General features: G+C 39.2%; 1 protein-coding gene across 2 annotated transcripts in view; it reads right to left on the bottom strand.

Annotated features, from left to right (window-relative positions):
* The window catches only part of MTUS1 (microtubule associated scaffold protein 1), a 108,512-nt gene that overhangs the window by 3,212 nt on the left and 77,304 nt on the right, over positions 1-27,996 (bottom strand). For both annotated transcript variants that reach the window (XM_070948734.1, XM_070948735.1), the window contains 8 exons: positions 26,561-26,775; positions 18,542-18,608; positions 7,093-7,307; positions 6,456-6,561; positions 6,152-6,225; positions 3,420-3,515; positions 1,841-1,957; positions 333-430 (listed from right to left, as the gene is read on the bottom strand). In XM_070948734.1, coding sequence (XP_070804835.1) covers positions 333-430; positions 1,841-1,957; positions 3,420-3,515; positions 6,152-6,225; positions 6,456-6,561; positions 7,093-7,307; positions 18,542-18,608; positions 26,561-26,775 — 988 coding nt within the window. The remainder of the gene's footprint in view (positions 1-332; positions 431-1,840; positions 1,958-3,419; positions 3,516-6,151; positions 6,226-6,455; positions 6,562-7,092; positions 7,308-18,541; positions 18,609-26,560; positions 26,776-27,996) is intronic.

Genomic DNA, 27,996 nt, shown 5'->3' with positions numbered 1-27,996 from the left:
ATTAGAGTCAAATGCATACTTCCCCAAAGTGAGCTTTAGTGTGGCTGCTAGACCATAACTGAATTGTAATTTTAAATGGGCCAGAGGAGAAATATAATTAAGTGTAAGAGGAATCATTATATTTCTCTATTTAATTAAATCACATTCAAGTTTATTTACTGCAACTATATTTATTCATCCTGGTCCTGTTTATTTTTTAATTACTATTCTTGACATGTCACTCAAAGTCCAAGGCAGTTCTGGAAAACGTTTGCATGCATCCTGTTCTAAATTCCCCCCATGAAGGATAGGTATCTAGAGATTGGCCAGCTAGACTTGAGCTTTTAAAATACCTGGAAAGTTCCATATGTTTGTCCATCCGAGCTTTTAATTCTTCATTCCCCTGTTGAAGTTTTCTCATTTTCTCTACCAGGGCAGTGTTGCTCTCCACCTTGGATAAGAAGTCAAATTGCACATTTTTTTTGTTTGACCAATACAAAAGAATAATGCTCTAATGCATCAATGTTGCTAATTCTCTGAAGAATTTTTGCCAATTACAATTAAAACGTTACCCCAAATGTCTATTTATAAAATGTAACCTAACAATGGCAATCATTCTGTTAGTCTCTTGCCCCTGACAAAGTATAATACATATAGTTTTTAAACTGCTACAAAACAAATGTTTTCAATAAAATTCAAAAGACTGACAGTTATTTAAATGGATCTAGTTGAATTTAAAAGACCTAGGCTCTTAATCTAAAAATATAGGAGGAAAGGGTTAGATTCAGTTTATTCCCAGTTTATCATGGGTATCTATTTAAGAGAGTGATAGTCCAGTTCATTATGTATTCTCCAGTAATGCAGTGTGTAAAGTACACAGATGTGTATGTAGGGAGTGAGCAAGGAGAAGAGAATGAATGGATAGCTGGGATTTAAATATAATCGTAGCAGTGAAAAATTATCATCTGAAACCTTCTTAAAAGACATCAAGCAGATAGATGTAAGCTCTAAGCAACATCAGAACCCATCAGAGAAGATGGAAAAACACCCAGTAATTCCAGTTCCCATCCAGAGTTTGTAGTAGAAGGACAAAAATAAAATAAATTCAGAAGTATCCAATAATCTAGATAACCTTTTATATGATGGTATTTGGAAATTTCTATATTGTTAAGTTGCTAGAGTACTTGTTTGGCTTAAATATTTTGTCCTCATCAACAATGTCTATTAGAACAGACACCTATAACATGATTCTTTAAGTACAAGCCATGAATGCAAAATAAAAATATGACTCCTATAGATTGAATAATATTTTTGGCCCCAAGACAGGGTATTTTAAGCTCAAAAGTCAGTTAATTAATGAAGATAATTCTCCTTTCTGATTAAGGAACAAGAATTCTCAAGCCAACTAATTATCATTTTGTTCAAGTTGTATGAAAACAAGAAATAATTTATTCTGCATATTTTAAACATTCAGAGAACTGTGTTTTATCTCTGTAATATTTAACCATCAATGCTTATATTGCAAAAAAAGGGTGAAGTGGAAAGAAAATCACCACAGTTGGCCTCCAGGCATATTTCAGATTCCTGGCTAATAATGAAATCTGAACCAGCCACTTCAATTTTAGCTAGTGCAATGGGCAGGCTTTTCATGGGATCACAAGTCTGTGCTAAATGTTTATCCTCTCTCAAGATTAATTTTCCTTCCTGAAATTAGTTATAGGCTAATTTATATGTATTTGTCCCATAGTAGAGAACATTTTTGGTGCCTGTTCCCAATTTCATACTTCAGTGATTCAAGTCTTTTTGCATTATCAGCACAAAAATGAGATTTTGGAGGCCAGTACTTCAATGCAAAACTCACCAGTTTTTCCATCTTTAATAGTTTGTTATCTTGCTGGTGCAATTTCTCATTCTTGATCTCCAATACTGCTTTCAAACTTTCCAGTTCTTGTTCCAAATACATAATCTGAGGATTTTTCTGAAAATTTATATACAGAGATGTTTAAGAAGGCCCCTCAACACTGCCATGTGTTTTAAATTAGGTGTATGATATATTGACTGGCTATGGATTTTCTTCACCATACTTGGGGGCAGGGCTAGGGAAAAAATATAGGCACTTGCAAACCACCATAGAACCCTTCAGAAGTATTTGTGTGGAATGGAGAAATTTATGAAAATTGTATTTGTATTGGCTGCAAATATCCATGCATTGCCCAATTCTAAATAAATGTTGCTTTTGTAATTCCGCAAGGATTAAGCTGTGCTGAGTGATATCTTTTATTAGGACCAACTCAAATGACACAAAATGTGCAGGCTTTCAATATTTTATCAAATAAGAACTCAAAGGTTTACACATTCTTTTGTACCAGCATTTTAAAAGTTAATGTTTTGGATTTTCTCCTATCATCCTCCAATCAAGATGGCTAAGATAGTGTTTTACCTATACACAGATCGTTTTCAGATGCTGAGATATGCAACATTGCATAAGCTAAAGATCTAAATGGAATTCATAACCCTAAACATACCTCAAATGCAACATCCTGGTTTTAGGGATTTTGCTGCCAACAGGAAAACTAAGCAGGAGTGATTGAGCAGTGTGCCCGTGTAAACACTAAGCGCTATTCTATCAAATGATGGAATGCCTCAAATTGTGTTTTCATTTAATTCTGCAGAAGAGGGAGGATACAGCATCCTGCCTGAGACTCATTAAAGCAGCTACATCTGTTTCTAGGTTTATGAGGCTGTAAACAAAAACATGCCCCTATGATTTTGGGTGTGAAATATATATTTCAAATTCAGCTATGCATGTTTAAGTATTCTTAACATGCCCCGTTTGAAGTGACTCACTGATATATAAATGGTATAAATGTTGTTTTTTTCTCCTGAAAATGCTTTGCTTTGGCATTTGTTTTACCTGTTCTATTTATTTTTTTTAAAAAATTGGAACATTCCCCAATATTTAGAAGAAAAAATATTTTTGTCAGATCAGACACCTCCTACCAGCTTTTGTAGAGAATGTTGAGAGACAAGACCTAAAGTACACAGAACTAGGATTTCAGTGATATGGTGGTGGTGCTTCAATGGTCTTAAGGCAAGGGTGGGCAACTATGGCCCCTTTATGACCTGTAGAATGCTGTAGAATGCTGGCTCAGAAATTCTGCGAGTTGCAAGTCCACAGATCGCACAGGGGCTATAGTTGCCCACACCTGTTTTAAAGTATGAAACTGGCGCCTTAAGCTTCTGCAAGCTTTATACAGCCCCTAATTACACAAAATATAGTAAGTTTATAGTCTGCACTCTATGAAAGTATTAAATCAATTGCAGCTTCTGGGCCATGTTTTTGCACCCTGTCACAGGTTTTGAAAAGTGCCTGATACCTGTGAAAGATTTCTACATTTATAATAATATTTATAATATATACTATCCAATACCTTACTTACAGAGTTTGCTTTTTCTTTGGCTATTCGTTTTTGTTCTTCCAACTTGAGCTTTTCATTTAAGCAGTCATTTTCACTTTGTAATTCAGCAATTTTTTTCTGAAACATTAAATACAGTCCAATATAACAATTGAGCCTCTAACACAGGGGTGTGAAACTCAAAACCCGCAGGCTGGATCCGGCCTGTTGGGTGCTTAGATCTGGATGGTGGGGTCGCCCTGGAACCAGCGAAGGACCAGCCAGTGGTGCCTCTGCTAGTGAAAACGGAGCTCGGGAGGGCCTCATGTGGTCCTCCCGTAGCTCCATTTTCACTGTCAGAACACTGCAGGAGGCCCCTGCAGGCGCCCTGACACAAGTGATGTTGAGTTGGCCACAACCCCTATCCCCGAAGTCAAACACAATCCTGATGCAGACCTCAACGACATCAAATTTGACACCCCTGCTCTCACATAAAGCCAGGAATCATTAAAAAAAAATACTATCAGAATAAAATAAATTGGTAAAGTCAGAAATAAATATGTGCTAAGATTCTTAATACTATTAGCTGGGCACCAGAGTGATACAATCTGTTAAACCTATCAGTATAAGCAATAAATAAAATAAACAGACCGAGTGGCTGTGGCTTCCGGCGTCCCGATATAGCCAGCTGGTGCTATCGCTGGCTATTGGGGGCGAGTTATTGGCCCCCACGGACAGGGCTCGCAACTTGGGCATCCTCCTGGATGCACGGCTGTCTTTAGAAGAGCATATGACGGCCGTGGCCGGGGGGGCTTTTTATCAGGTTCGCCTGATTTGCCAGTTGCGTCCATTTCTGGATCGGGACTCCTTACGCACAGTCACTCAGGCACTTGTCACTTCCCGCCTGGACTACTGTAATGCTCTCTACATGGGGCTCCCCTTGAGGAACACCCTGAGGCTCCAACTGGTGCAGAATGCGGCTGCGCGGGGGATTATGGGAGCAAGGGGGCGCTCCCATGTGACACCTCTCCTGTGTGAGCTGCACTGGCTTCCAGTGGTCTTCCGGGTGCGCTTCAAGGTGTTGGTCACCACCTTTAAAGCACTCCATGGCATAGGACCTGGGTATTTGCGGGACCGCCTTCTGCCGCCAACAGCCTCCCACCGACCAGTACACTCCCACAGAGAGGGACTCCTCAGGGTGCCGTCAGCCAGGCAATGTCAGCCTGGCAACCCCCAGGGGGAGGGCCTTCTCTGTGGCAGTGTCAGGTTTTGAGGTCGTCTCAAATAAATTGCATTTCAAACAGTCTTTGAAGAAAAACTCCCATTTATTAAGCACGACATTCTAACTCCGACTTCATCGCAGCCAACACTGACTTCCAGACCCAAAACCCTCCCTTTCCGTTCCCCACTCCCCTGCACTCATTGGCCATCTTCCAAGTCACTCTACCCCTAATCTACTGCTCCAGCTCAAAGGAATTTCCCCCCTCCCATCCCATCTCCTAGGGCAGTGATGGCTAACCTTTTTGCCATCGCTTGCCAGGAATGGGGGGTGGGGTGGGGGAGGGTTGCGTATGCACATGCCTACACGCATGTGCGCACAAGATCCTCTCTATCTGGGAAGGGCGAAAACAGCCTTTCCCATTCCCTCTGAGGCCCTACAAAGGCCTGAAACAGCCCATTTCCCAACTCCCGGTGGGACAGGAAGTGACATTTTTTGCTGTCCCCAGCCTCCAGAGCCTCTCTAGGAGTCTCTAGGAGCTTCTCTAGGAGTCTCTGGAGGTTGGGGACAGCAAAAAAGTCACTTCCTGTCCCACCGGGAGTCGGGAAATGGGCCCTTTCAGCCTCTGTAGGGCCTGTAAGGGAGTGGGAAAGGCTGTTTTCGCCCTTCCCAGATAAATAGAGAGGATCTGGTGCCAGGTAAGAAAAACAGGCCTTCCCCCCACCCCCAGGCCCTCCAGAGGCAGAAAACAGCCTGTTTCCCTACTTCTGATGGGCCCAGAAGGCCCGAAAATCAGCTGGCCGGCACATGCATGCACCCCAGAGCTGAGCTGGCATGCCCACTAATATGACTCCGCGTGCCACCTGTAGCATGCATGCCATAGGTTCGCCATCATGGTCCTAGGGGATATTATCTCCAGGGAAAATAAGTAGGTGAAAAGTCAAATGTCCCTTTTCAGATGCCTCCGCTTCTCCTTCTTATGTCAGCATTAGAGTAAATGCAGCTTGAAGTGCTGACAGGCAGCTCCTGCCCTCTGGAACGATTTGCCCCCGGAGATACGAATGATATCGGATCTCCGGGTTTTTCGCCGTGCCCTAAAAACTTTTGTTTTCCATCAAGCAGGGCTAGTGTGAACCCCCCCCACTTTTCTAGCTTTTTTAGTTTTTTAAATTGTCAATGGGTTTTAGTTTGAATGTTTTAAATTTTGGGGCCAAAGTCATGAAATTCTTTTAAAAATTTTAAATTTTGTATTGGTATGTGTTTTAGTTTTGGCTGTCCACTGCCCTGAGTCCAGTAGGAGAAGGGCGGTATACAAATTAAATAAATAAATAAATAAATAAATAAATAAATAAATAAATAAATAAATAAATAAGTTTAATAAATAAATATGCTTAATAAAAACTAAACTGCTGTGCTATATTAATAAGGACTAAGTATAAATATGGATTTTTTTAAGAGAGAAAAGTAAAGGTAAAATTTTCAAATAGTGGAGGCACATAATCTTGAAATAGTTCATAGAAGTGTCTATGTATTAACAAACTGGGGAAAAAATTCAGACCTCCAGTTCTTCTTGCTTCTCACGGAAAGATTCTTCAAGTGACTTTCTTTCTAATTCATGGGTAGCCTTGAGTTCTGAAAAAATTTAAAGGTTTATTATTATGAGGTAAGATTCCCTAACATGCGTTTATTACAAGTTAAGTCGCAGTAGCAAAAGATCAGGTTATATTTTAGTTAGAAATAGAAAAATCCTGTATCCATGTTAAAAAAAAAAAAATCTCTATCGGGCTTTTGAATGATTTTAGATTTCTTTCTAAATGTAATATCCTTAGTTACAATCACAGGAAAGAAATGAGACAATTTACCTGAACAAGAAGATTCATATTCCTTTTTCAACTCTTCTATCTTTTCTGCATGACTGGTTTCAAGTTCTAGCTTAAAATTTTCATGTGTTATATTCAAGTTGTCAACCTAAAAAGTAACAATATTTTAGTGTGTGTGTAAAAATAAATTCTTATTTTGGGTCAAGTGTGGTTCAGTTACTCCTTCTCAGCCCTAGGAAGCAAGCAATGGCAAGTCACTTCCAAAAACCATGTCAAGAAATCTGCAAGAACTTCTCTAGGTAGTTTCCAAGACTCAAAAGTATGCACAAACACACACACACACACACACACACACACACACACACACTAATTCTACAAGTGTTCCACAAGCCCACCATAGCTTTTCATAGGGCTTTGGCTTAACATGGGTTTCAACATGGTTTGCAACGTGAGGCCATCCTAGAAGGCTGCTGCATTTCTATGTAGTTCTTAACTTCATTGCAAAATGAACAATAAAGTTGACTCTGTGAAGATTTACATATTTACATACACACTTTTAAACTTCACTGCCGAGGTTCCAGAGGAATGCATTAATGTAAAAACAAACCTTGATTAAATATATTGCAACAATTAAACATTCTGCTAAATAAATGGTCCAGCTAACTCCAGCTCCACTAACCTGCTCCTGAAGTTGTGCTTTGTATTTTTCAGCTTCTTCTATGCAGATACTCTGAAGTTTTTCACACTCAGCTGTGTAGAACTGTTTCAGCCGCTCTTCCAATTCCAATACATCACTTTGGTGCTGTTGGTTCAGCTTCTGCACAAACCCTTCATAAGCTGCTTGTAATTCAGTTCGGTCTTTCTCCAATTTCTCACAGGCAACGGTAGTAGTGACTTGATATGATAAATAATAATAATTTTCTCTTATAATCAAGTAGTTTCACAAACACATCTTTGGCTTTTATAATTCTTTTTTTTCCCCCAAAGAAGATACTCAACACAATAATTTCAAACAAAGTTTCCAGTGAAGAGAGAAACAGTGTACTGAGGCTTTATGTGCGGACGGTTAATTATTTCCAGGCTTAATCCTAGACATACCTAGTTTAAAAGAAGGTTGGATAGCAGCTAATAGAAATACCTTTCCAGAGAAGCTGAAAAGCTACTGACAATCTGGGCTAGCACATAAACAGTCATATAAATCATCCCTCACTCTTTCCAAAGCCATAGCATCTGTATCCAAAACAATACAGTTGATTCAAGACACGTTTCAAATAAAGGTTTAGTAAGATAATAAGAGTTTTTCTAGCAAAAATCTTTCCCAGTGCTATCAAGTTGCTTAACATGGGATTTGAGCTTTCTCCCTAGAAAGCACACGGTCTATCTAAGAATGATGTTCTTGCCTGGTGGGATCCATTAAATTTCTCAGAAGTTTCTAGTACTATTGATCTGATCTTTCTACTAATTACAAGCAGTGGTCCCAGTCCGTTTAAGATTCAGAAATCAATGTTGAGGAATTCATCCATGTATTGCAAGTGTCCAATTTTTTGTCATATTCTTTTACACCTTTGTGAAACTGCTGGGAGAAATTACTAGGTCATGAAGCATAAGGATTTTTCAGCAGAAGTTCCTTACCTAGCAAAATTCTCCCTCCCCTACTCCAAAATATGCAGTCTTGCTATTCAAAACTGTATGGAAGATTGTGTGCATTTCTGATATATAACCTTGGTCTCTGGTAATTATTCTACACTGGCAAAATTATATTTTAAACTATTCTTAATTCCAAACTTCTTGTAATGCTAAATATAATCCTATAGTTTAATATAGGTCTATGTAGATAGCAAATGGATTGACAATTTGCTAGTTTGTGGTACAGGCGGTCCTTGAAATGGCTCTAAACAAATGATAGTTACAAACAGTCCTCAAAGTTCCTGCTTGTTGCTGCAGCCTCGTGATCACCTGATTGCAATCCAGGCATTTAGCAAATGTCCTAAATTTCTGACCATTGCTACAGGTCATGAGATCAAGATGTGCAACCTTTGGCTTTCCAAAGCAAAATCAATGGGGAAGCCAACAAGAAACTGAAAGCCACTATCATGTGGGGTCCTGGCTTAACAATGGTAATCAGATACTGTTGGACCTGCCATCAATAAGCAGTGTGGTCATGTGACTCATGCTTTACAATCACATCACTTAGCAACAGAAATTCTAGATTCAATTACTATAGTTAAATGAGGGCTACCGATATTTTCACTTTTTAGGAATGGGGAAGGCAAAATGTATTTTAGGATTACCTAGCAAAAGAAATCTACATCTCTAGGAGGGGCATTTTTTTCTTAGAGGATGCCTACTATCTATGCAGTTATCTTTTAAATGGCTGGGTATTTGTCTAGATTTTGATCTATGAGATTTAATGCCAATTTAGCCATTTTAACTTAGTATCAGTTGTTACTCTTTTTCTTTTAGAGTTTTTATTTTTAGACTGGTCCAAGAATTCGTTAAAGCATGGTTTATATTTTGGAAAACTATTCTGGTAATTCTGTAAAAGTGGAGATCAGAGATGTCAAACTTCATTTCATTGAGGGCCGCATCAGGATTCTGTTTGACCTGGGGGGGGGGGTTGGCCAGCATAATGTCATTCATGTCGGGGGTGTGTGCCTGTGGTGGCCCAAGTGCTCTGCCAATGAAAACAGGCTCTGGAACTTCGTTTTTGGCTGGGATGGCCTCCTGCAACCCTCTGCCAGGGAAAATGGAGCCGGGGGGGGGCACATAGCCCTCGCGAGCTCAATTTTCCCTGGCAGTGGCACCATGGGCCAGTCCTTCTCTGTTTCCAAGGCAGCCCCACAGGCCAAAGCTAAGCATCCCACAGGCCGGATCCGGCCCCTTGGCCTTGAGTTTGACACCCCTGGTGTAGATAATGTAATATTAATAACACTGCTATTAGCAATTATTTAAAAGGGAAAGCAAAGAGAAAGGAAAAGGGGAAAAAAGTCTTTCCTAACAAAGCCCAGATTTCACTTTATTGGTCTAGCACAGAGGTTCCCAACCTCCGGGTTGCAGTCCACTACTGGGCTGTGGCCTATTCAGAACCGGGCCATGTAAGAGGTGGGCTAGTGCACATGTGCAACTCCACATGCATGAGCGGCAGGCTGGCGCAAATGTGTGCCTGTTGCTCACATGGCCTGGTTCCCCTCCCCCACCCCAACCAGGCCGCCAAGGTGCAAAGGTTGGGGACTGCTGATCTAGCAGAAGCCCTGACCCTTAGAAAGTCAGCTATATTAATCTTTGGAGCTCTTGTTTTGTATTCCACTAACAAAAGTTACACAGACAGATAAGGCAGTGTCTTTTTGAATAAAAGTTTTCAAACTTTTAAATTATTGATATATTTTTATACAGCTTTTCCTTTAGTTCTTGTTGTGGACTGTTTCACTGCCTAGTTTTTATGCTTTTCTGAGAAAGAATATGTACATACAAATACACATACTTTGATTGGTAAGAATAAACTTTTTAAAAGCTATCTTGAAAGTTTCCAATTTGGTAGCCATTCTTGAGAACCTGATTTCCAAACAGTTCCGGCACATTTTCTTCATGGCCTACATATATGGAGGAGGGGATATCTGATCTTCCTCAAATCTCTAGCTTTTTAAACTGTGGGATAAAACCTGAACTTTTGTTTTCAGTGTAGCCTTGAAATTATCAGCTTGCATCAGCCAGATGTCCTAAACAGGAACAAATCTCACATAGAGCACCAAACGGTCTAGTGCTATAGAAGCAGAAGTTGAAAAACACCTGGAGGGCACTACACTGCCTGCATCTGATTATTGGATATTATCAAAAACATCTGGAAGGGTCCAACTTCCTGAAGAAGAAAAGAAGTGGACATGAAACCATTTCATCATTCTGGGAAGCTTTCGTATCTTTCCAGAATGAAATTTCATGCATATTAAAAAATAAGAAATATATTACAAAAGTTGAAGTCTTTAAAAAAAAATCTGATGCAAAAAGCTAAACTATGCTTATTTATTTCAAAAGGCACCAGTCCAATCCTAAATAAGTCAGATTGTTTGCAGGCCAAAAAATTGAGTTGTGGAAATTCTTTTGCCTCTTCACCAGGGAAACAGAAAATATTACTTGGCTTAATAACTAGTCATCGTGGTTCCTAGTTATCTGTTCCATTAAGACTTCTGACATATGAAGGAGGATAAGGAAAGGGAGGGTTCCTTCTTTCATTTGCCATGGAAACTGAAAAAGAAAACAAGATTATCACCTGCAGTTTGGACAAAAGCCTTGCTGTTCTTTAGCTTCTCTAAACCAGAAAACAAATGGGAAAAAAGAGAAAAAGAAGAACACATATGGAGCTGGATGACCTTTTGCTAGAGAAGGAAGGACCTTCTGGCTTGGCAAAACAATTTCAGGACAGGAGAAACTATCTGAAAAAAAAGAAGTCAACAGAGCGTTTAACTATAACTGCTCCAGGGGCGGGTTTCAAAACCCGTCACTCCCAGTTCGCTCGTGGGCACTCTTGTGCACGTGCGCGATGCTTCTGCGCATGCGTAGAAGCATCTGGGTGGGTGGGTGGAGCCTCCCGCTGCTGCTGCTACCGATTCGCCTGATCCGGGGTGAACCGGTAGCAACCCACCACTGGACTGATCTTAGTCAAGGACCTGATCATAGCATTTTGAGCCAATAGGACTAACTACTTTTTCAAGAAGATTTCAAATAGAAAATGCTAAAAGTAATCCAGACAAGAAACACAACCAGGAGTGCTACATCGATTGTTATTGTAAGGTTACATTAACAAAATCTTGGAAGACTGAAAATATTTCTCCCTCCTTTCCTTTTATGCTTTGCAAAACTAAGGAGCATCTCTTCTGAAATGTTTCCCACACATTTCCCACCCCTCTTCTCTGAGCTGAGATAGCTTTTGCAGGCCAGATGTCCTATCTGTGGCTCTCCCTCCTGCCTTCCAACATCCATTCCCAATATGATTACACTAGGTGTAAGTGCATTTGGCATTACTCTTTCACAGGAAAACCTCCAAATCAGTGACAACTCTGGCTTTCCACATTGACAGCTTAAACTCACTGATACAGTTAACCAGCAACTTGAATCTTCTGCAGGAATATAATCCCCTCTAATCTCTGTTGAATCCCTATTCTCCTACTTTATTGTCCAGAAATACTTTCAATTTATCTAATCCATTTGATTGTTTTCTCCTGGTCTGTTATTGACATCAAAAACTAATTGAGCATGTGAATATTTTCTTTGGATTTCTATGGGTAAATGAGTTGGATATCATTCACACTGAGGTATCACAAAACAGCAGGCAACCTGACACAGCATGGGGTTATATATCATAACCCCAAAACCTGACATATGTCATAACACAAAATCAGATTCTTCCAGTTTCGCTTTCTACAAACGTCCCTTTAAAAATGACTAAGCTTTTTGTTAATGGCTCCAATATCTCCAAGCTTGACACCAGAGAAGGAAACAAACTAAATATAAAGTCTGGATGTTTTTTCTACAATGTTGGTGCCCACAGGACTAGGATTGATCACTGGTAGTTAACCTGCTTTGTCAATGGGGGAAAGAAAGAAGCATGAGCAGTGACAGGTTCAAGACAGCTCACCAAAACAATTATCCAGGGTACAGAATGAGCGGCTGTTCATCTTGAAATAAACCAGAAAGAAGTCCAACTTTGCATGCACAAGAACTGATGTCTCACATGTAGAATTGTTCAATCAGTACAAAAATCCCCACACAGTTTAAGCCAGAGGTCTTCAAACTTGGCAGCTTTAAGACTTGTGGATTTCAACTCCCAGAATTTGCTATGCTGGCTGGAGAATTCTGGGAATTGAAGTCCACAAGTCTTAAAGCTGCCAAGTTTGAAGACCTCTGGTTTAAGACAGTTAAGCAAAAAAGGAGCTGTTTGCAAAGTTATTAGATTTCATTAGCATAAAAAATTACTAGATATGTTGTGGAATTCTTTTTAAAAGCCTAAAGTCTCAAAAAGGGAGAAAAAACAGTCAAAATTGCCAATGGAAAAAAATCTACAGAAACATTCATGATCACAATGCCATGCTTTGACAAAATTGTCCTCCTGAAGCAAACAAAATAAGCACCATTAAGTCAATACACAGATTAAGTGAAGGTAAATAAGGTAGATAAAAACCTAATGTGTTTTAAGTAATTTCACACTGCAATTTGCTTCCTTTAGGAAATAAATCAAACCTATCCACAGATATTCAGAAAATAAAAGATATTTCTTTTACGATAATGTCCTGGAATTTTTAAAATAAAATTATGATCACTATGTCAAGGTAAAATGTATAATTAGTTCAGGTGTTCAGACATTCAATTAGCCAGTATTACAGGCAATAAAAACAGTCATTTTTTAAATCTACGGTAGTGGCATCTTGAAGCATATAGTTTTATTTTTATTCTTTTAATTTAGCTGAAAGGTTTTTTTTTTAAATAAGGGCATTATCAGCAATGAGAAATGAAAATCTCAGTCCAAATCTTCCTGTTGCATTTTGAAAATGCTGTTCCTATCCTCAAATGCTCCAATTCTATTCATTTAATTCTGTCAACTCAACAGGAAAAAAAAAGATTGTTCTTACCCCTTCACTATACCTAAGGTAGATTGGTTAATACAGATCTGGTCTGGAAGAGACATCTGCTTTCAACAAATTACAGATAGTCCTCGACTTATAACAGTTCATGTAGTTTGAAGTTACTACAGCACTGAAAAAAGGAACTTATAACTATTTTTCACACTTAAAACCATTGCAGTATTCTAATGGTCATGTGATCAAAATTTAGACGCATGGCAACTGACTCATATTTATGATGGTTGCAGGATCCTGGGGTCATGTGATCCCTTTTGCGACCTTCTGATAAGCAAAGTCAATGGGGAAGCCAGATTCACTTAACAACTATGTTACTAACAGTGATTCATTTAACAACTGTGGCAAGGTTGTAAAATGGGGCAAAATTCACTTAACAACTATCTCACTTAGCTACAGAAATTTGGGACTCAATTGTGTTCCTAAGTCAAGGGCTACCTGAAAATAGTATTTTTTTCCAAGACTGACATAACTTTTATTTTCTAAGACAAATGAATGGCCAGAAACAAGCTGCATTTGTCAAAGTTTAAGATGAAGATACATTTTCAAATCTTTGCGTCATGCTATTTATTTATTTATTTTCAAATACATATACATATTTATATTTATTTTTAGGAAAATTCTTATAGGCTTTTAGGAAGACACCTAAGCTCTAGCTATTTCCTTGGGCCTTGGGGGTCAGATGTCGAGTCCCCAATTGATGAAGATTTTAGTCCAATAGCCACCCTACAGCTTTAATTTAATGAAATATGTTTTTAAATTGATTATGGGTTCATTTTTGTATGTCACTTGGAATCACATGACTTGAGTTAGGCAGCCATGTAAATGCCTGAATGAATACATAAATAAATTGGACTATCACTATCAATTACTTTGAGATAACTGTTGTGGTGTTGTCCACAATAAGATATTTTCAGGTGACCAGAAGATATTTCAATTTTCATTCACAGGTGAGATTCACAAGTTTAAAAAAATGCCCCTTTCCTTCCATCAGTCTGGACTTCCCATACTTCATGTAAACATAACACATCATCAAAGGTGATACACACACACTCACACTCTGCCATTCTTGCTGTTCATTTTGTAATTCAGAATGGTCTCAAAGAATCTGTGTCAGTTCTGGAAGCCATCTTTTACTTTGGATCTTCAGGGCTGACACATTTAGTGCTGTGGGAAACTGGGAGGGGGGATTGTATGGAGTTGGAGAGATATCTAGCCATAACAACATTCTGCATCTCCAGTTGGGACGGTGCATTGATTGGACCATGTGATGGACATGTGGGTGCTGGTTTCCGGTTTTCCCAGATGTGCCAATATGACATCTCCAATAAAATGGAACTTTGAGGAACTTCCAGCCTCGGAGTCTTCTTTTGTTGGGGGGATTTTACTTGGAACCCTGACATTAACCTGAATCTCCTTTAAAACTTCAACCAGCTCCCTGAACTCCAGGGTGCTGTCCGGGGTCCTGAGCCCCAAGCGCTGACCCGACACTGGGCAGCATGAAGACGGAGGGAAGATAGAGGAAGACAAGGCGACCATGGAGGGAACAGAGGGAGCTGGTTCGATGATCCACGTCGAGACCCTCTACACCCCTTCCGAAGCTGTGATGAAGGTAACAGAAGACGCTGAAGCAGAACACCGACAAGGTGCCCGACCCAAAGATCTGCTGCTCTGGCAAGCCGCTCAACTGGACCCTTCTCTTTGGGGTGTAGCCATGGGAGCCGTGCCACCCCAGGAGATGTTGACTGGGGCAACGCTGTGGGAACAGCAGAAGGGAGCAAGCTGAGTGGAACAGACCCAAGCCCTCGAATGGAAATTGGGACCAGCTGATCTCAGCGACTCCTGAGAGTGGGGCTTCCCACCGCTGTTGCGCAGCCAGTCACTGGCAGGCCTACCGGAGCAGTTTGGCCAGTTCAGCATGGGCAGCATCGCACAACCTCTTAGTACTGGCCCATCCAGATGGGCTGTAGCTCAGCCACATTCACCTTTCCAGCCAGGGGGCCGCAGCAGCATTGAGTGGAGCATCGACCTCCTTTCACTTGGCATTAAGTGGGTCGCACTATAGCCTCACGCATCGGGCCCGATCTACCAGAGTGACAGCCCCTGCTGGAATCGGAACCGCGCCATAGCAAAGCCCGCTAAGCCAATCCAGCCTGGCACTACTAGGACTACAGTTGGGACTGTTGGGACCCAGCAGTCAGTGAGACTCTTGAGAAGCATGTAAAGCTGGTGTGGCAAGTGTTGAAAAAACTCCTGGCCGCTAAGCTCTACACAAAGCTGTCAAAATGTGAATTCCATAAAACCTTCCTAGATTATCTAGGCCAGTGATGGCTAACCTTTTTGCCGTCACATGTGGGGACCATGGGGGGGGGTTGTGCGTGTGTGTGCCCACACCCATAATTCAATGTGCCCCACCCCCACCCTCCCGCACATGCATGTGACCCCCCCTCCCATGCTCCCCTCGCTTTTGGCATGCGATGCCACAGTGGGCCCGGTAGGCCCATTTTTCACCCTCCCCAGGCTCCAAAGGCTTTCTTGGAGCTGGGGAGGGCAAAAATGACCTTCCCCCCGAGGCCCTCCAGAGGCCGGAAATGGCCCATTTGCTGACTTCCAGTCCAAATGGGCTGTTTTGGGCCTCCAGAGGGCCTCCAGGGGGTGGGAAAGGCCGTTTTCACCCTCCCCAGGCTCCTAGAAAGCATCTGAAGCCTGGGGAGAGTGAAAGATGGGCTTTCCCCACCCACCCGGAGGCCCTCTGGAGGCCGGAAACAGCCTGTTTCCCCGACTTCTGGTGGGCCCGGAAGGCCCAAAAATCAGCTGGTTGGCGCGCATGTGCACTGCAGCTGAGCTAGGGAAAGGCTCGCATGCCCACTGATATGGCTCCGTGTGCCACCTATGTATCCAAGAAGCTCACCAACACCGAGAAGAGATTGTCAATTTGGGAGAAGGAAGCCTATGCAGTCCACTGGGCCATCCTCTCCTGGAGACATTTTCTTGAAAGGGGCAAAGTGCCTTTCGAGGTCTGGACTGATCACAAAAACATCGAGGCCCTGAAAACCTCCAGAAAACTATCTCTCAAACAAATCCGTTGCGCACAATACTTTAGGAGGTTTAACTTGTAGCTGAAGTACATTCTGCTGTATGTACAGCGGGGGGGAGGGGAAATCTGCTAGCTGATGCCTTATCGAAAAAACTGCAATTCGATAGCCATAGGCAAGAAGTCGTCCATGCCATCATCCCCTCCTCATAACAAGCCACCAATATGTGCCAATATGACAACTCTGATAAAATGGAACTTTGAGGAACTTCTAGCCTCTGAGTCTTCTTTCGTTGGAAGTGTTACTTGGAACCCTGACAATCTGGTTTTTTCAAAAGACAGAAAGGACTTGATTTTTTAAAAAGTTGCCATCCCTACCTAATGTTTAATCCATTAATCAAAACTGGACAATGTTTATTGCTCAACATCCTATATTATCAATGGGCAAGGGTATAAGAGAAGAGAGAATGACCTCCAAGATCCAACAGAAAGACACAATACTCTGTTGGTATAAAGTGAAACAGAAAGGAACCATGTCTAGCTAGCAAAGCCAACATTCAATTCTCCCATGTATATAATTGTATTATTACCACTTGAAAAATAATCCCCTTAAAATTTTATGCTTATGCATGATTTACATAAAAATATTTTCAATATATTAATGACCCAAGGCAGAATAAAGCTTCCTTATCTCATCTATTGTATGCTTTTAGTAGTAAGAGTAAGCATTTTCAGTGCCAATAATTGATAAGGTATCTTAGATATGCTAAGGGACAGTAACATTTCTTGAATCTGTCATCCTCCAGATGTCAGCAATCTTCAAATACTCTAGGTTCAGCCATATGTCCACAAATGGTAGAATTGTAGTCCACGTGCAATGAGACATCAATTTAGAGAAGGTCATGTGAATAATGGTAAAAAATATAACCACTGCTTAAAATTGCCCTGAAGTTATTTGTAGTAATCAAGTACTAAAGGTGGTTGGTTACCACCTTTAAAGCGCTCCATGGCTTAGGGCCTGGGTATTTACAGAACCGCCTTCTGCCACCGATAGACTCCCACCAGCCAGTACGCTCCCACAGAGAGGGACTCTTCAGGGTGCCGTCGGCCAGACAATGTCGGCTGACGACCTCCAGGGGGAGGGCCTTCTCTGTGGCAGCACCTGTCCTCTGGAATGACCTGCCCCCGGAGATACGTAGGATCCCAGATCTCCGTGCTTTTCGCCGTGTCCTTAAAACTTTTTTATTTCATCAAGCCGGGCTGGCTTAACCCCCCCCCCCCTTTAGATATTTTTAATTGTTAATTGATTTTAGTTGGGGTGTTTTAAATTTATTGGGCCAAAATTTGTTTAATTCTTTTTTTAAAAAAAATAAATTTTGTATGTGATATTTTTATTCTTGGCTGTTCACCACCCTGAGTGCTGTGGGAGAAGGGCGGTATAAAAATCTAATAAAATAAATAAATAAATAAATAGTAATCATTTCTCTCATAATAAAGTATCTGAAATTATAAGGGACTTAAAATCATATTTCACAGACTGAATGTCAATCAACTTATAGAGCAAATTGCTTAAGTGTTTCACATGTGATGTCATTGCCCCACTCCATTAATCCATAAAATAGGCCAGTCTCTATTCTGTATTCTGAAATTGTCAGCAACTTGCCTCAGACCAGCTAACAAGGACAGAGGTAAGATATAAAGCAAAACCAATTTTATTCTCTTACCCATAATGTTACAATCAGTTTATGACTTAACATTAAATATACTAAAGCTGTTTGTTAAGATGAAATGCTCCTCTGGCACATTTAAGCTGGATCTAATTTTGGACCATTGTAAGAATTTTATGATTCTCTGCCTTGAAGCAGTTAATCTGTTTAGTTTAAGTGATGTTTTCTTAGTTTCTTGTTAATTTTAGTTTAGTGTGAGTAGGCTGGGAGTGATACACCGCTATGAATAAAATACAGCACATTACCATTATTTCCTCATTGTCAAGAGGGACAATAATACCCATTATTCCATTTAAACCATGGGTGTCCAACTTTGGCAACTTTCAAACTTGCGGACTTCAATTCCAGAATTCCAGAGTCAGCATGACTGGCTGGGGAATTCTGGGAGTTGAAGTCCACAGGTCTTAAACTTGCCAAGGTTGGACACCGCTGATTTAAACCAACAAAAAGAAAAACATGGATTTGCACAGCCTATCTCATCATCCACTTTCCCCACAGTAGATGTTTGGACCATCAGAGACATGTTTCCAGAGGAAATTCTCTGGAAGCCAGATGACCTCAGGGTCATACAATCAAGAATCTTGAAAAATGGGAGACCATAAAGATCTGAACAGAATAAAGTGGGATCACTGGAGGGGGTCTGAACATGCTGAGTCAATTCTATGACTTCTTATGGCCCTGCTTTGTTGCTCCATTTATCACTTTAAAAAAGGAAGGAGGATAGCACTGATTAACACTTACCCAGATCTCCACGTAGGTTGAGAAGTTCCAGTGATAACTCTTTACGCTGGGAAAGCACTCCTTCTCTCTGTGGGAAAAACACAGCAGAGATACATATAATGTTATTTGGGGGGGGGGGAATACTTTTCAGTAGTTAGATTTACAGGTTATCTGCTAAATGGCAGGAACTTGGGTGTGGGGGAAGATGCCAAGGTACGAATCATCCATGATAACAGCTTTTTAACACTGGAAAAACACAGAAGGTTCTGAGATAAGGAAGCAGATGTGTTTAAATATGGTTTTCACTTTAGCAAAGCTGGCTGAGGAATTCTGGGAGTTGAAGTCCACAAGTCTTCAAGTTGCCAAGGTGGAGATCCCTGCTTTAAAGTCAGCAAGAGTTTAGTTTTCTGATTAAGTGTGGATACTCTTAGGAATAAATTAACATCTTCTAACTTGTATTCAACAAACTTGTAGGACCACTTATTCATAACTTTGAGGGCCACACAGGAATGCAAAACAAAGTGCAAAGTACTTTATAACAAAGGTAAATAGAGCCCAAGCCTTCTACAGATTACAAAGCCCAATTACAAAATTTAGAAGCAGCACACTGTGTGTCACAGTTTCAGTCAAAACATTCTCTTAATCAGGACTGTTCTTTCCTTAATGCTAAAGTTGGTGCACAAAAGAATCCATGTCCTTTTCTGCCCATTTCCAACTACTGAACAAGTTACAGAAAACAAGCAGTCCTTCCACCCCCCAACCCGAATCTATAAGGTACAATGAACCCTCTGCCTCTTTCATGCAATCACTGCTTGGAGAGCTCAACGTTGCAGAGATATCAAAATCCAAGCTCCCTGCTGCGGGAAGCATTTCACCTTGCTTGCAGCAAGCCACTGCTGAAAACTCCTTGACATTATTCCAGAAGAACACTACAGAACAAATACCAATTACCTTTTTCGCAGCACATGGAAAATACAAGCACACTTTGCTGCTAGAGCAGCCCATTGTACAGCTTCGGTCCCCAGCTTGTCTTCTATCCCCAGCATATGCAGGCAGGAGTGTACAGGTGGCAAGCGGTACCACAAAGCAAACTGGTTGGGCCACATTTAACTCACAACCAGGTCGCACTCCATTGGCCACTGCCTCAGCTCGACTTCATCATGCTTTGCAGTTTACCGTAGCCCTTCTACTGGTCTCTCCCAATACAGAGACACACTCACTGCAGCCTCTGCACTTGGCAGCAGCAGCTAGTGATTACTTAAAGCTACAGCTCTTTCGTTTCTGAAAAATGAGAGCCAGACATTACTAAGATCGATTGCCACTTACTCAAATATCAGTTGGTATAATGCCTGGGAGGGAGGGGGGTTGGGGGAGGAAAGGAGGGAGAGGAAACATCCTCCTGACCACCTCTATGGATAATGGGTTTTATTTTTAGCTTTTCTGAATTAGTTATTCTAGGCTTTTACTCTTAATTTATTAGATAGGCTGGTGGGGAAATGAGATGATGTGAGCTGAAAGGAGGAAAAAAAGAAACTTTGCCAAAATTTGCTTTATGCTTGTTATGCTGCTCTATTGAGTATACAGCAGCAAATGAAAGCGATATAATCCTTTCAGGAGCTTCTCACTGGGCCAGTGGGAGTGAAAAGAGCAATGTGAAGAGAGCCTTCAGGGCCTTCACTCAATATTTTAGCCTCAGTTCCATAGATACTCTTGGCTCTAGGATGTGTAGTTTAGTGGTTAAAACATCAGACTAGAAAACAAAAGACTGTGAGTTCTAGTCCTATCCTAGGCATGAAGCCAGCTGGGTGACCTTAGGCCACCAGTCATTCTCTCTCCACCCTAGGAAGGAGGCCAGGACAAACCACTTCTGTAAATGTTGCCAGGAAAACTGGAGAGACTTCTGACAGTTGCCAGGAGTGAACAGAGACTCGAAGGTACAGAATAATGATAATTTTAAAAAGGTGACAGCCTTGATTTGATCTCATGAAATATCTAATCAAGAGTCAAATCCAGCCTTGCATTTACTGCCTGGATTAATGTGTGAATTTGGCCACCAAGAATCTTTTTCTTTCTCTAAAGGACTAATATGGTGCTTTGTTATTTCAAAATCAGGGTATATATTGCATCAGTATTTTTTCTGAATATTTAAGCAGTACACTGTAAGGCATGAGAGCTCCTGCAATCACATTAGGGCTATTAATAGAGTGGGCTCTTATTGGATCTGAACTGTTTGAATAGGTTGTCCCAGATCACACTATAATCCATGAAAAATTATGTAACATAAACTAATTAGTCTTGGAGGTTCTATAAAACTTCCTGTTATTTGGCAAATAAGTAAGTCTTCTCTGCTTCTATTCCTGAGAAATTTACAGGCAATACTAAAATAAGAATATTAATGACTTATTTACATGGACTAGAATGCACAAAGGAGGATTGTACGCATATGCTAAAGTCTATACATCTTAACTTTATTAACAGTTTAAATTTACAAGTAGTGAGTGTACAAGAAAATAAGGTAGTTCAATTCAAGACACAGAAACTACTTTGCAAATAGACAAAAGAGAAAAGCCCCACCTTGTGAACATATTTGTTACTTTTGAAATATTTATTCAACTGCAAATTAGTTGAAACTCACAATAAGAGAAATCCATTATCTGATAACTGATTAGTTAGTCAGGAGCTCCTATCAATTCTAGGTAAAAGCAACAATTCTCATTGTTTAGGAACAGAGTTCCTTTTTTTAAGCTAAGAAGAATTTATGTTAAAATAAAGGCCCATCTGTTTAGAAGGCCAACAAGTCAGATAATCAAAATCATTGAATCAAATACTATATATCTGACCAAAAAACCTCCAAGTGGCTCAAAGAAACCAACATAGAATCAAACTATCAGTAGCTATTGGATGGATCATCTGAGCAGCAACTAAATCAACAAATACTAAAGGACCTCTAAAAGAACCCCTATTTGTTTAATGAAAACATGGGCAGTGTGGTGAATGGAGCAGTATGAAAATGAATGCTTCATAGATTGCTATAACAACTGGGAACTTTGAATTTAATTTAACAGTAATTTAAATTAAATTAACAAAGGGCTGTTTAGCAAGGAAGTGTGCCAACACAGTGGCCTGGGGGAGAGGGGTTAAAAAAAACCTGGCCATCCTCCATTTTAAACCTAAGTGTGTGGGATGGGAAGGGAAGTCCCCTCAACAGCTTAAAGGTTCTGTTGGAGATAATTATTCCACCTATTTCTTTCATTATTGACATTATGCAAAATATAGGAGAACCCTTATGCCCCAGGGTTAGAAGCATATAACTGTGTGTTTCACTATCAGTTTATTTATTTTACAGGATTTATAGGTTGCTCTAATCACAACTGACTCTGAATGCCATACAACTTCCTTTCCATAATTTGATTTAAGCAAAGCAAAATACCATTACAAAAAGTCAGACCAGTTAAAACAACAAAGTAAGATCCCAGGATTAGTTTGCAATCCTCCTCTCCCGAATTAAGAACATTTCTACTGCTAAGAGCATAAATACCTCATTCTATATTTCAAAATTTGTTTAAACAGCTAACTCTTCCTATATTTGTGTTTCTCAACCTTGGCAAGTTTAAAATGTATGGACTTCAATTCCCAGAATCCCTGGAGTTGAAGTCCAGACATCTTAAAGTTGTCAAGGTTGTGAAAAATTTCTAAAACTCTTCCAAAGCCAACAAGGATAGAAGCCATTCAAACGACTGGGGAGATATTCTAGGGATGTAACTTCATTATAATTGTTGATCATTTATCTCAATTACTGTGAACGTTTTAAAAATCCTTTTACTTTTCCATAATTTGTTTACTGCCCAGAGAACTGTAGTTACTAGGAAATTAAGAAATACAGTAAATAAAACACAACCAAACTATACTCTGTTTGTATGGATTAGCAGATTCACAGCAAAGGGCTTTAATCATTTCAAATAAACAAATGAGATAGAGACATTCATATAAAAACAGAATGGTCTTATTTTGGCATTTGTCCCAGGGTCATGTGATTGCCATTGGTGACCTTCTCAGTTGGCTTCTGTTAAGCAAAGTCAGTAGTGAAAGCCGAATTTGCTTAATTACTGGATGATTCACTAAACAACCAGTGATTTGCTTTACAACCATGGTAAAATTGTCACTTGCTTATCAAATTCCTTGCTTGGCAAGGGAAATTCTGGTCCCAATTGTGATCGTACATCAAGCACTACCTTGCATGTATTTCAGCTGAAATCTCATAGCTATTCCTGTGCAAAGCTGTGTGCATTGATTTGTACAGAGGGGTAAAATGCTAATTTAGTGGCTTCATTTTTACAGGCAGAATTAATCTTGTTCCCAATCCATACAACTATCTACTACAGTGTAACTACCGGACAATGAAATGACAAAAGGTATTTTGTTTGAAAGACATTATGGAAGGGCATTTTCTGCAAATCAGACAAAAGGAGATGCTCATTCCCAGTTAAAGGGAACCAATCATACCTCAGCAATGCAATCCAAAACCAATCTCAAATCACTCAACCTTTCCTTCTTCCCATTCCTGGAACTGTTAACTCCCATCTTACTTCTACCTATTTTTACTAAATCTGCTGGATCTTGCTGGAAAGAAAAGGGATAGAAAAGGCATCTTGTCAAGAAGAAAATATCATTGACAGCAGGAATACCTTTCTGAAGGAAACTCAACATTATCCTATAGCTTCATTGCTATTGGCAGTGTGCTGTTATTCAACTTCAACACTAGGAGGCTATAGTGATACATCATTTATCATCCAATAACATATGATAGAAATGGACAGGACAATTCGTTTTCTTTTTCCTCATGTGTAAAAGGCATTGTCATATCACATGTAAACAAAGTACATCTGCATTTGTCTAAGATCCTTAAACTACTACTGATCATGTTTGGTTAGATTTCTGTTTCTGTGTATCACGGAACATTTCTGTTCCCTTACATAGTAACAAGAAACCTAGGTTGAAATATATGAATAAAAAATGGTGAAAGGTGCACAATGGCCTAATTTTTAATGACTGCTCTAGTAACCTCTTTTAAAATAATAGTAGTAAAAAAACAACCCCAAGTACTTGAAGAGACTTACCACTTCTTTCTTGTAGCTAGGTAGGGCATTCAAAATGGTTAATTGATCAAATCCCAAGGCATGGCAGAGTTTTGCAAGTCTGCAACCCATGAACTGTAATATAATTATTGATGAAGTACACACGATGAAAACTGAATAGCTCAATAAATTCATGGGCCTTTAATATTAATCACAGCGGTCTGACGTGTATAATTTCAAGATTAAAGCCAGATCCATGCTCTTTCTTGATGAAGAGGCTGTTATATATTCCTGAAAGGCTTTTCAAGGAAGCAAGCATTTACATTTGGACAGTTTTATAGCCATGATTTAATTAAAAGAGTATGTTTAAGCAATAACGGCCCTTCTTCAATCTTTCCCTTGAGTCAAGGTAATGAAAAGACTATGACATCAGTTACCATGACAACAGAAGTGTCACTAATGCTACACTGTGACCTCATTAACTTTTTCAGTAGAAGATTCAACACTTGTTCTTTTAAAGATGTTGTAACATGAGAAATAACTTTTTAAGCAGGTGTTTCTAGAAACAATTTTTAAAATGTGGTAACTTTTCCTGAATTTTTTTTCTTCTTAACAGTCAAATGGTCATCTGTTGACTTCTGTAATAATGATATTGTTGGCAAAATCATGTAAAAAATATTTCAGGCATGTTGTCTTTTGGGGAAACTAAACAGATTTACAATATGATACTGGCATGCTGAATTAAATAAAAAACTACAACTAGCTTTCAAAACTGAATTGCGATTTATAAAGATTCAACACTCTGATTCAAGGTTATAGGAAATCAATATCCTACATGAAAAAAGCCTCCATGAGATCTTAGCACTAATTGTTTTACCTGTCTCATTTTCACAAATCTAAGACAAGTTAAAATAAATGGATACTGTGTAACATTAAGTCAGAAGGAGTCTTAACACATTTTCCCAGCTATTATTAAAGTTTTATTTAACTTTTATTAAAATGCATAAGCTTTCTTGAGTTATAGTTTACTTCATTAAAGAGATGTAGAATGACTGATGAGTATTTAAAGTGGTATTTACAGAAATCCAGTGCTTGCTCATGCTCAGTCATATACTAAGAAATAATGAGTTTCTACCACTTCAGAAACACCTAGGTTCTTTGAATAAGACCAGAAGGGAAAATATTTGATTTGAAATTTAGCAAATATAAAAGTAATGTCTCATTTAATACAACAGTACAAAACACTGCCACTTCCTTCAGCTAGGATTTCAACTACTCACTTTAGTCTTCAGCTCTGAAGAATTACTGGGTATTAATTAACTCAGCTCAGCTTTTCAAGGTCAGCTAAGGCTAAGAAGGGGTCACTCACTAGCTGGGTAGGAACCAATTTACTAGAAATGCATAGTGCAACCTACCCCCAAATTTGAGCTTTTGGCTTCAAAAGGAGTTATTCTGATAGAAGTCTGCACAGTGTGCTATAACAAGAGCAAAGCGCCTGTCTTCAAAGTACCAAAGTAGCTTTGTCTTCCAGAAGGCATACAAAGCTGTTCCAAAAGTGTGACAAGTTGTCTATGCATGGGATCACCAATGGAAAAAAAACGAGCAGTGCATACACCCACATCTCCATATAACTAGGGATAGTCTTTGAAACACAGACAAGCTTCCTGGGAGACACAGTTGTTTTAAAGCTTCAGATACAGGTGCTTCAATTGCACCACCATGCAATTACACAGTAGTTTATTTACAATTACAACTAACAAACCATTTAATTATAATTCTCAGTATTATGATTAATCATTTGATAACACCCATGGAAAACTCTCCAAGCTCATATTGTTTTAAACATAAATATGTTGTGAACTAGACTACTTGCAATCACACTGAAATATTCCATGCTCTCAACAGTATATTGTTACATAGAGGACAGATATTTTCTTTAGAAATGTCAGATGGGCATAGGATAATACATTCTCCAGGTATATTGCATTATAACTCCCTGAAAGTACGGCAATTACTCCTTTCTTTCTAACTCATAGGAAGCAAGCAATATCCCCTATGTTATCTAACCATGTTATTAGGGTGGATGAAAACAAATTAAAATCAAATCCAGACAAGACAGAGGTGATGCTAATAAAGAAAATCTGATCTGATTTGACTTTTGCTTTTTGTAAAGAAAAGGCTGGACTTCTAGGAGTGGGGTGAAGTTATTTTGGAAAGGGTTATAACATTCAAGGTATATTTCTACAATTTGAGAGTGCTCCTTGTTCCCCATCTATCATTGGATTTTGCAATCAGTAGTTGCAACAAGGAGTGTTTTTGTACAATTATGGCTGATCTGCCAACTACAATCCTTCTTGAATGAGTGAAACATTATCTTAGTTGTCCATACCTTGGTTGACTATTGCAATGTGTTCTTGGTTGCATAAACATGTCCACAAATTGCTATTGAGCCAAAATACAGAAATTATATGATTTCTTTGCCAACTGCGTATCAGGAACAAGTTTTTTCTATTTGTTCATTTTTAAAATTTATATCTCACTTTTATTTTGTACAACTCAAAATAATGTACATAATGCAACTAAAGTGTTCTCTGTTGTTTTATAGTGCCCTAAATGACTTGGAGAACTTGGAGAATCTGCAGAACTGAATCTCTCACTAGGGATCTGCCCAGCTACTCAGATCACAAGCCCTTCTGCAAATCCCTTTACTATCACAGATTTAAGTTTAAATAGTTAAGCAAAACCTAAGTTCAGTCCACGCCGGAATTCCAAACTTGGCAAGCATGTATATATACAGTATATCAAATGAAGTGGGATGGGAAGTCAATATCCAGATACCCCTGGAAATGTAATCTGAGTTATTGCACTGTTCATTTAGGCTTCTCATTTAATTTGGAGTTTTTCTCTTGCATCGAGATTTCAATAAATAAAACATGTACTATATACATTTGACATGAAACTTTACCTCAGATTGAAAGTGCTGGATCACCAGAGCTAATGCTTCTAATTTCCTATTGCTGTTTGACAAACATTTCTTCAGCTGCTGGATAATTCCACTTTGGTTTTCACATTTTTTTTTGTATTGCGTCAACTCTTCTGTTTTTGTTTCTGCTTGTACTTCCTTAGAAGTCCTGGTCTGTAGACATGAATTCTTAGGACTCTTCTGCTTCCCCTGGCCAACTGGAGAGGAGGGGGGAAAAAGTTAAATCAGGAATATAGTCCAATTTAGCAAGACAAGTGAAAACCACTCACAGCATGTTGCAGCATTCTATTGATAGTTAGAAGGAAAATAACTAATACATTCAATTCTCTAAAGATTCATTATCTGTGCTTATAAGTGTCTCATTAAAATATTTCATTTCTATCTTCTACCATTAATACTCAACACTATCATTACCTTGATCACTAAAATTCTTTTTTCTCACATTTCTATTTTAAGACATTTACAATAAGTGTTGGAAAGTCCTTTCGACACACACTAATGCATCTTAGTGCTGCAATCTCAAATATGACAAATTGTGGATGCACTTTATTCTCTAGACAATACTGCAGACATACTGGGCAATTTGCACAGTAAGCATTTTCATGGATGCTTTTATGCTCTAATGACTTTTATAATTACTGCCTTAATATTGACATTAAAAGAAGGGTTTCCCATTAAATGTAGTTATTCTCCTTTTTGTTAACAGTATCAGTGTTGGTGTTTTATAGTGGAAAAAATTGTTTCCAAATAAGCCACTCATCTTTTTATCTAGAGCTTATTTGTTTTAACCAGTACATATATACATATATATATATCCTTTTCTTTTGAGGGCTCAAGGCAATTTACATGTAGGTTTCCTCTCCCTGTTCAAATGTAAGTTACCCTATGCCGTAAACGGGACTAAGAAAACATCCAGTTAGTTTTATGGTTGAGATTTGTACCCGAGTCTCTCCACCTCATGTCCAACATTTTAACCACTGCAATAATTTTATAGAGAAAAATACAGTTCCTGACATCAATGTTATGTAAAGCCCATGTAACACTATTGCTTATATACAGTAAAACATGGATTGCGGGAGTGATGACACTATTAAGTCCCTTCCTACAATTTCAAAACTGTATTGTGATTTTATGAACCTGTTCTCTGACAGTTATAAAGTATTCATTATTCACATCAAAGATGCAGCTTGCTTTTTTTTTTTTTTTTTGTAATTTAAACAACATTTTTAATTAAGGAGATTGCTTCAGCTTTACTGTTATCTATCTTACTGAACATTTACTTCCAAATTATTTCCCAAGAAACATTCTTATGAGAAATAATAGATTTCGTCTTATATTTTTGGTAAGAGTCTTACACAAGGTTGTGTATAGACGGGAGAAAAGCTTTATTGTGCTGTATATCATTATTATACCAGTTA

This window comes from Pituophis catenifer, unplaced genomic scaffold, assembly GCF_029215685.1.
Source record: "Pituophis catenifer annectens isolate HBS135680 unplaced genomic scaffold, rPitCat1.0.hap2 SCAF_8, whole genome shotgun sequence".
NCBI lineage: Eukaryota > Metazoa > Chordata > Lepidosauria > Squamata > Colubridae > Pituophis > Pituophis catenifer.
The sequence above is the reverse complement of the archived record's forward strand: the minus strand, read 5'-3'. Positions and strand labels throughout refer to the sequence as shown.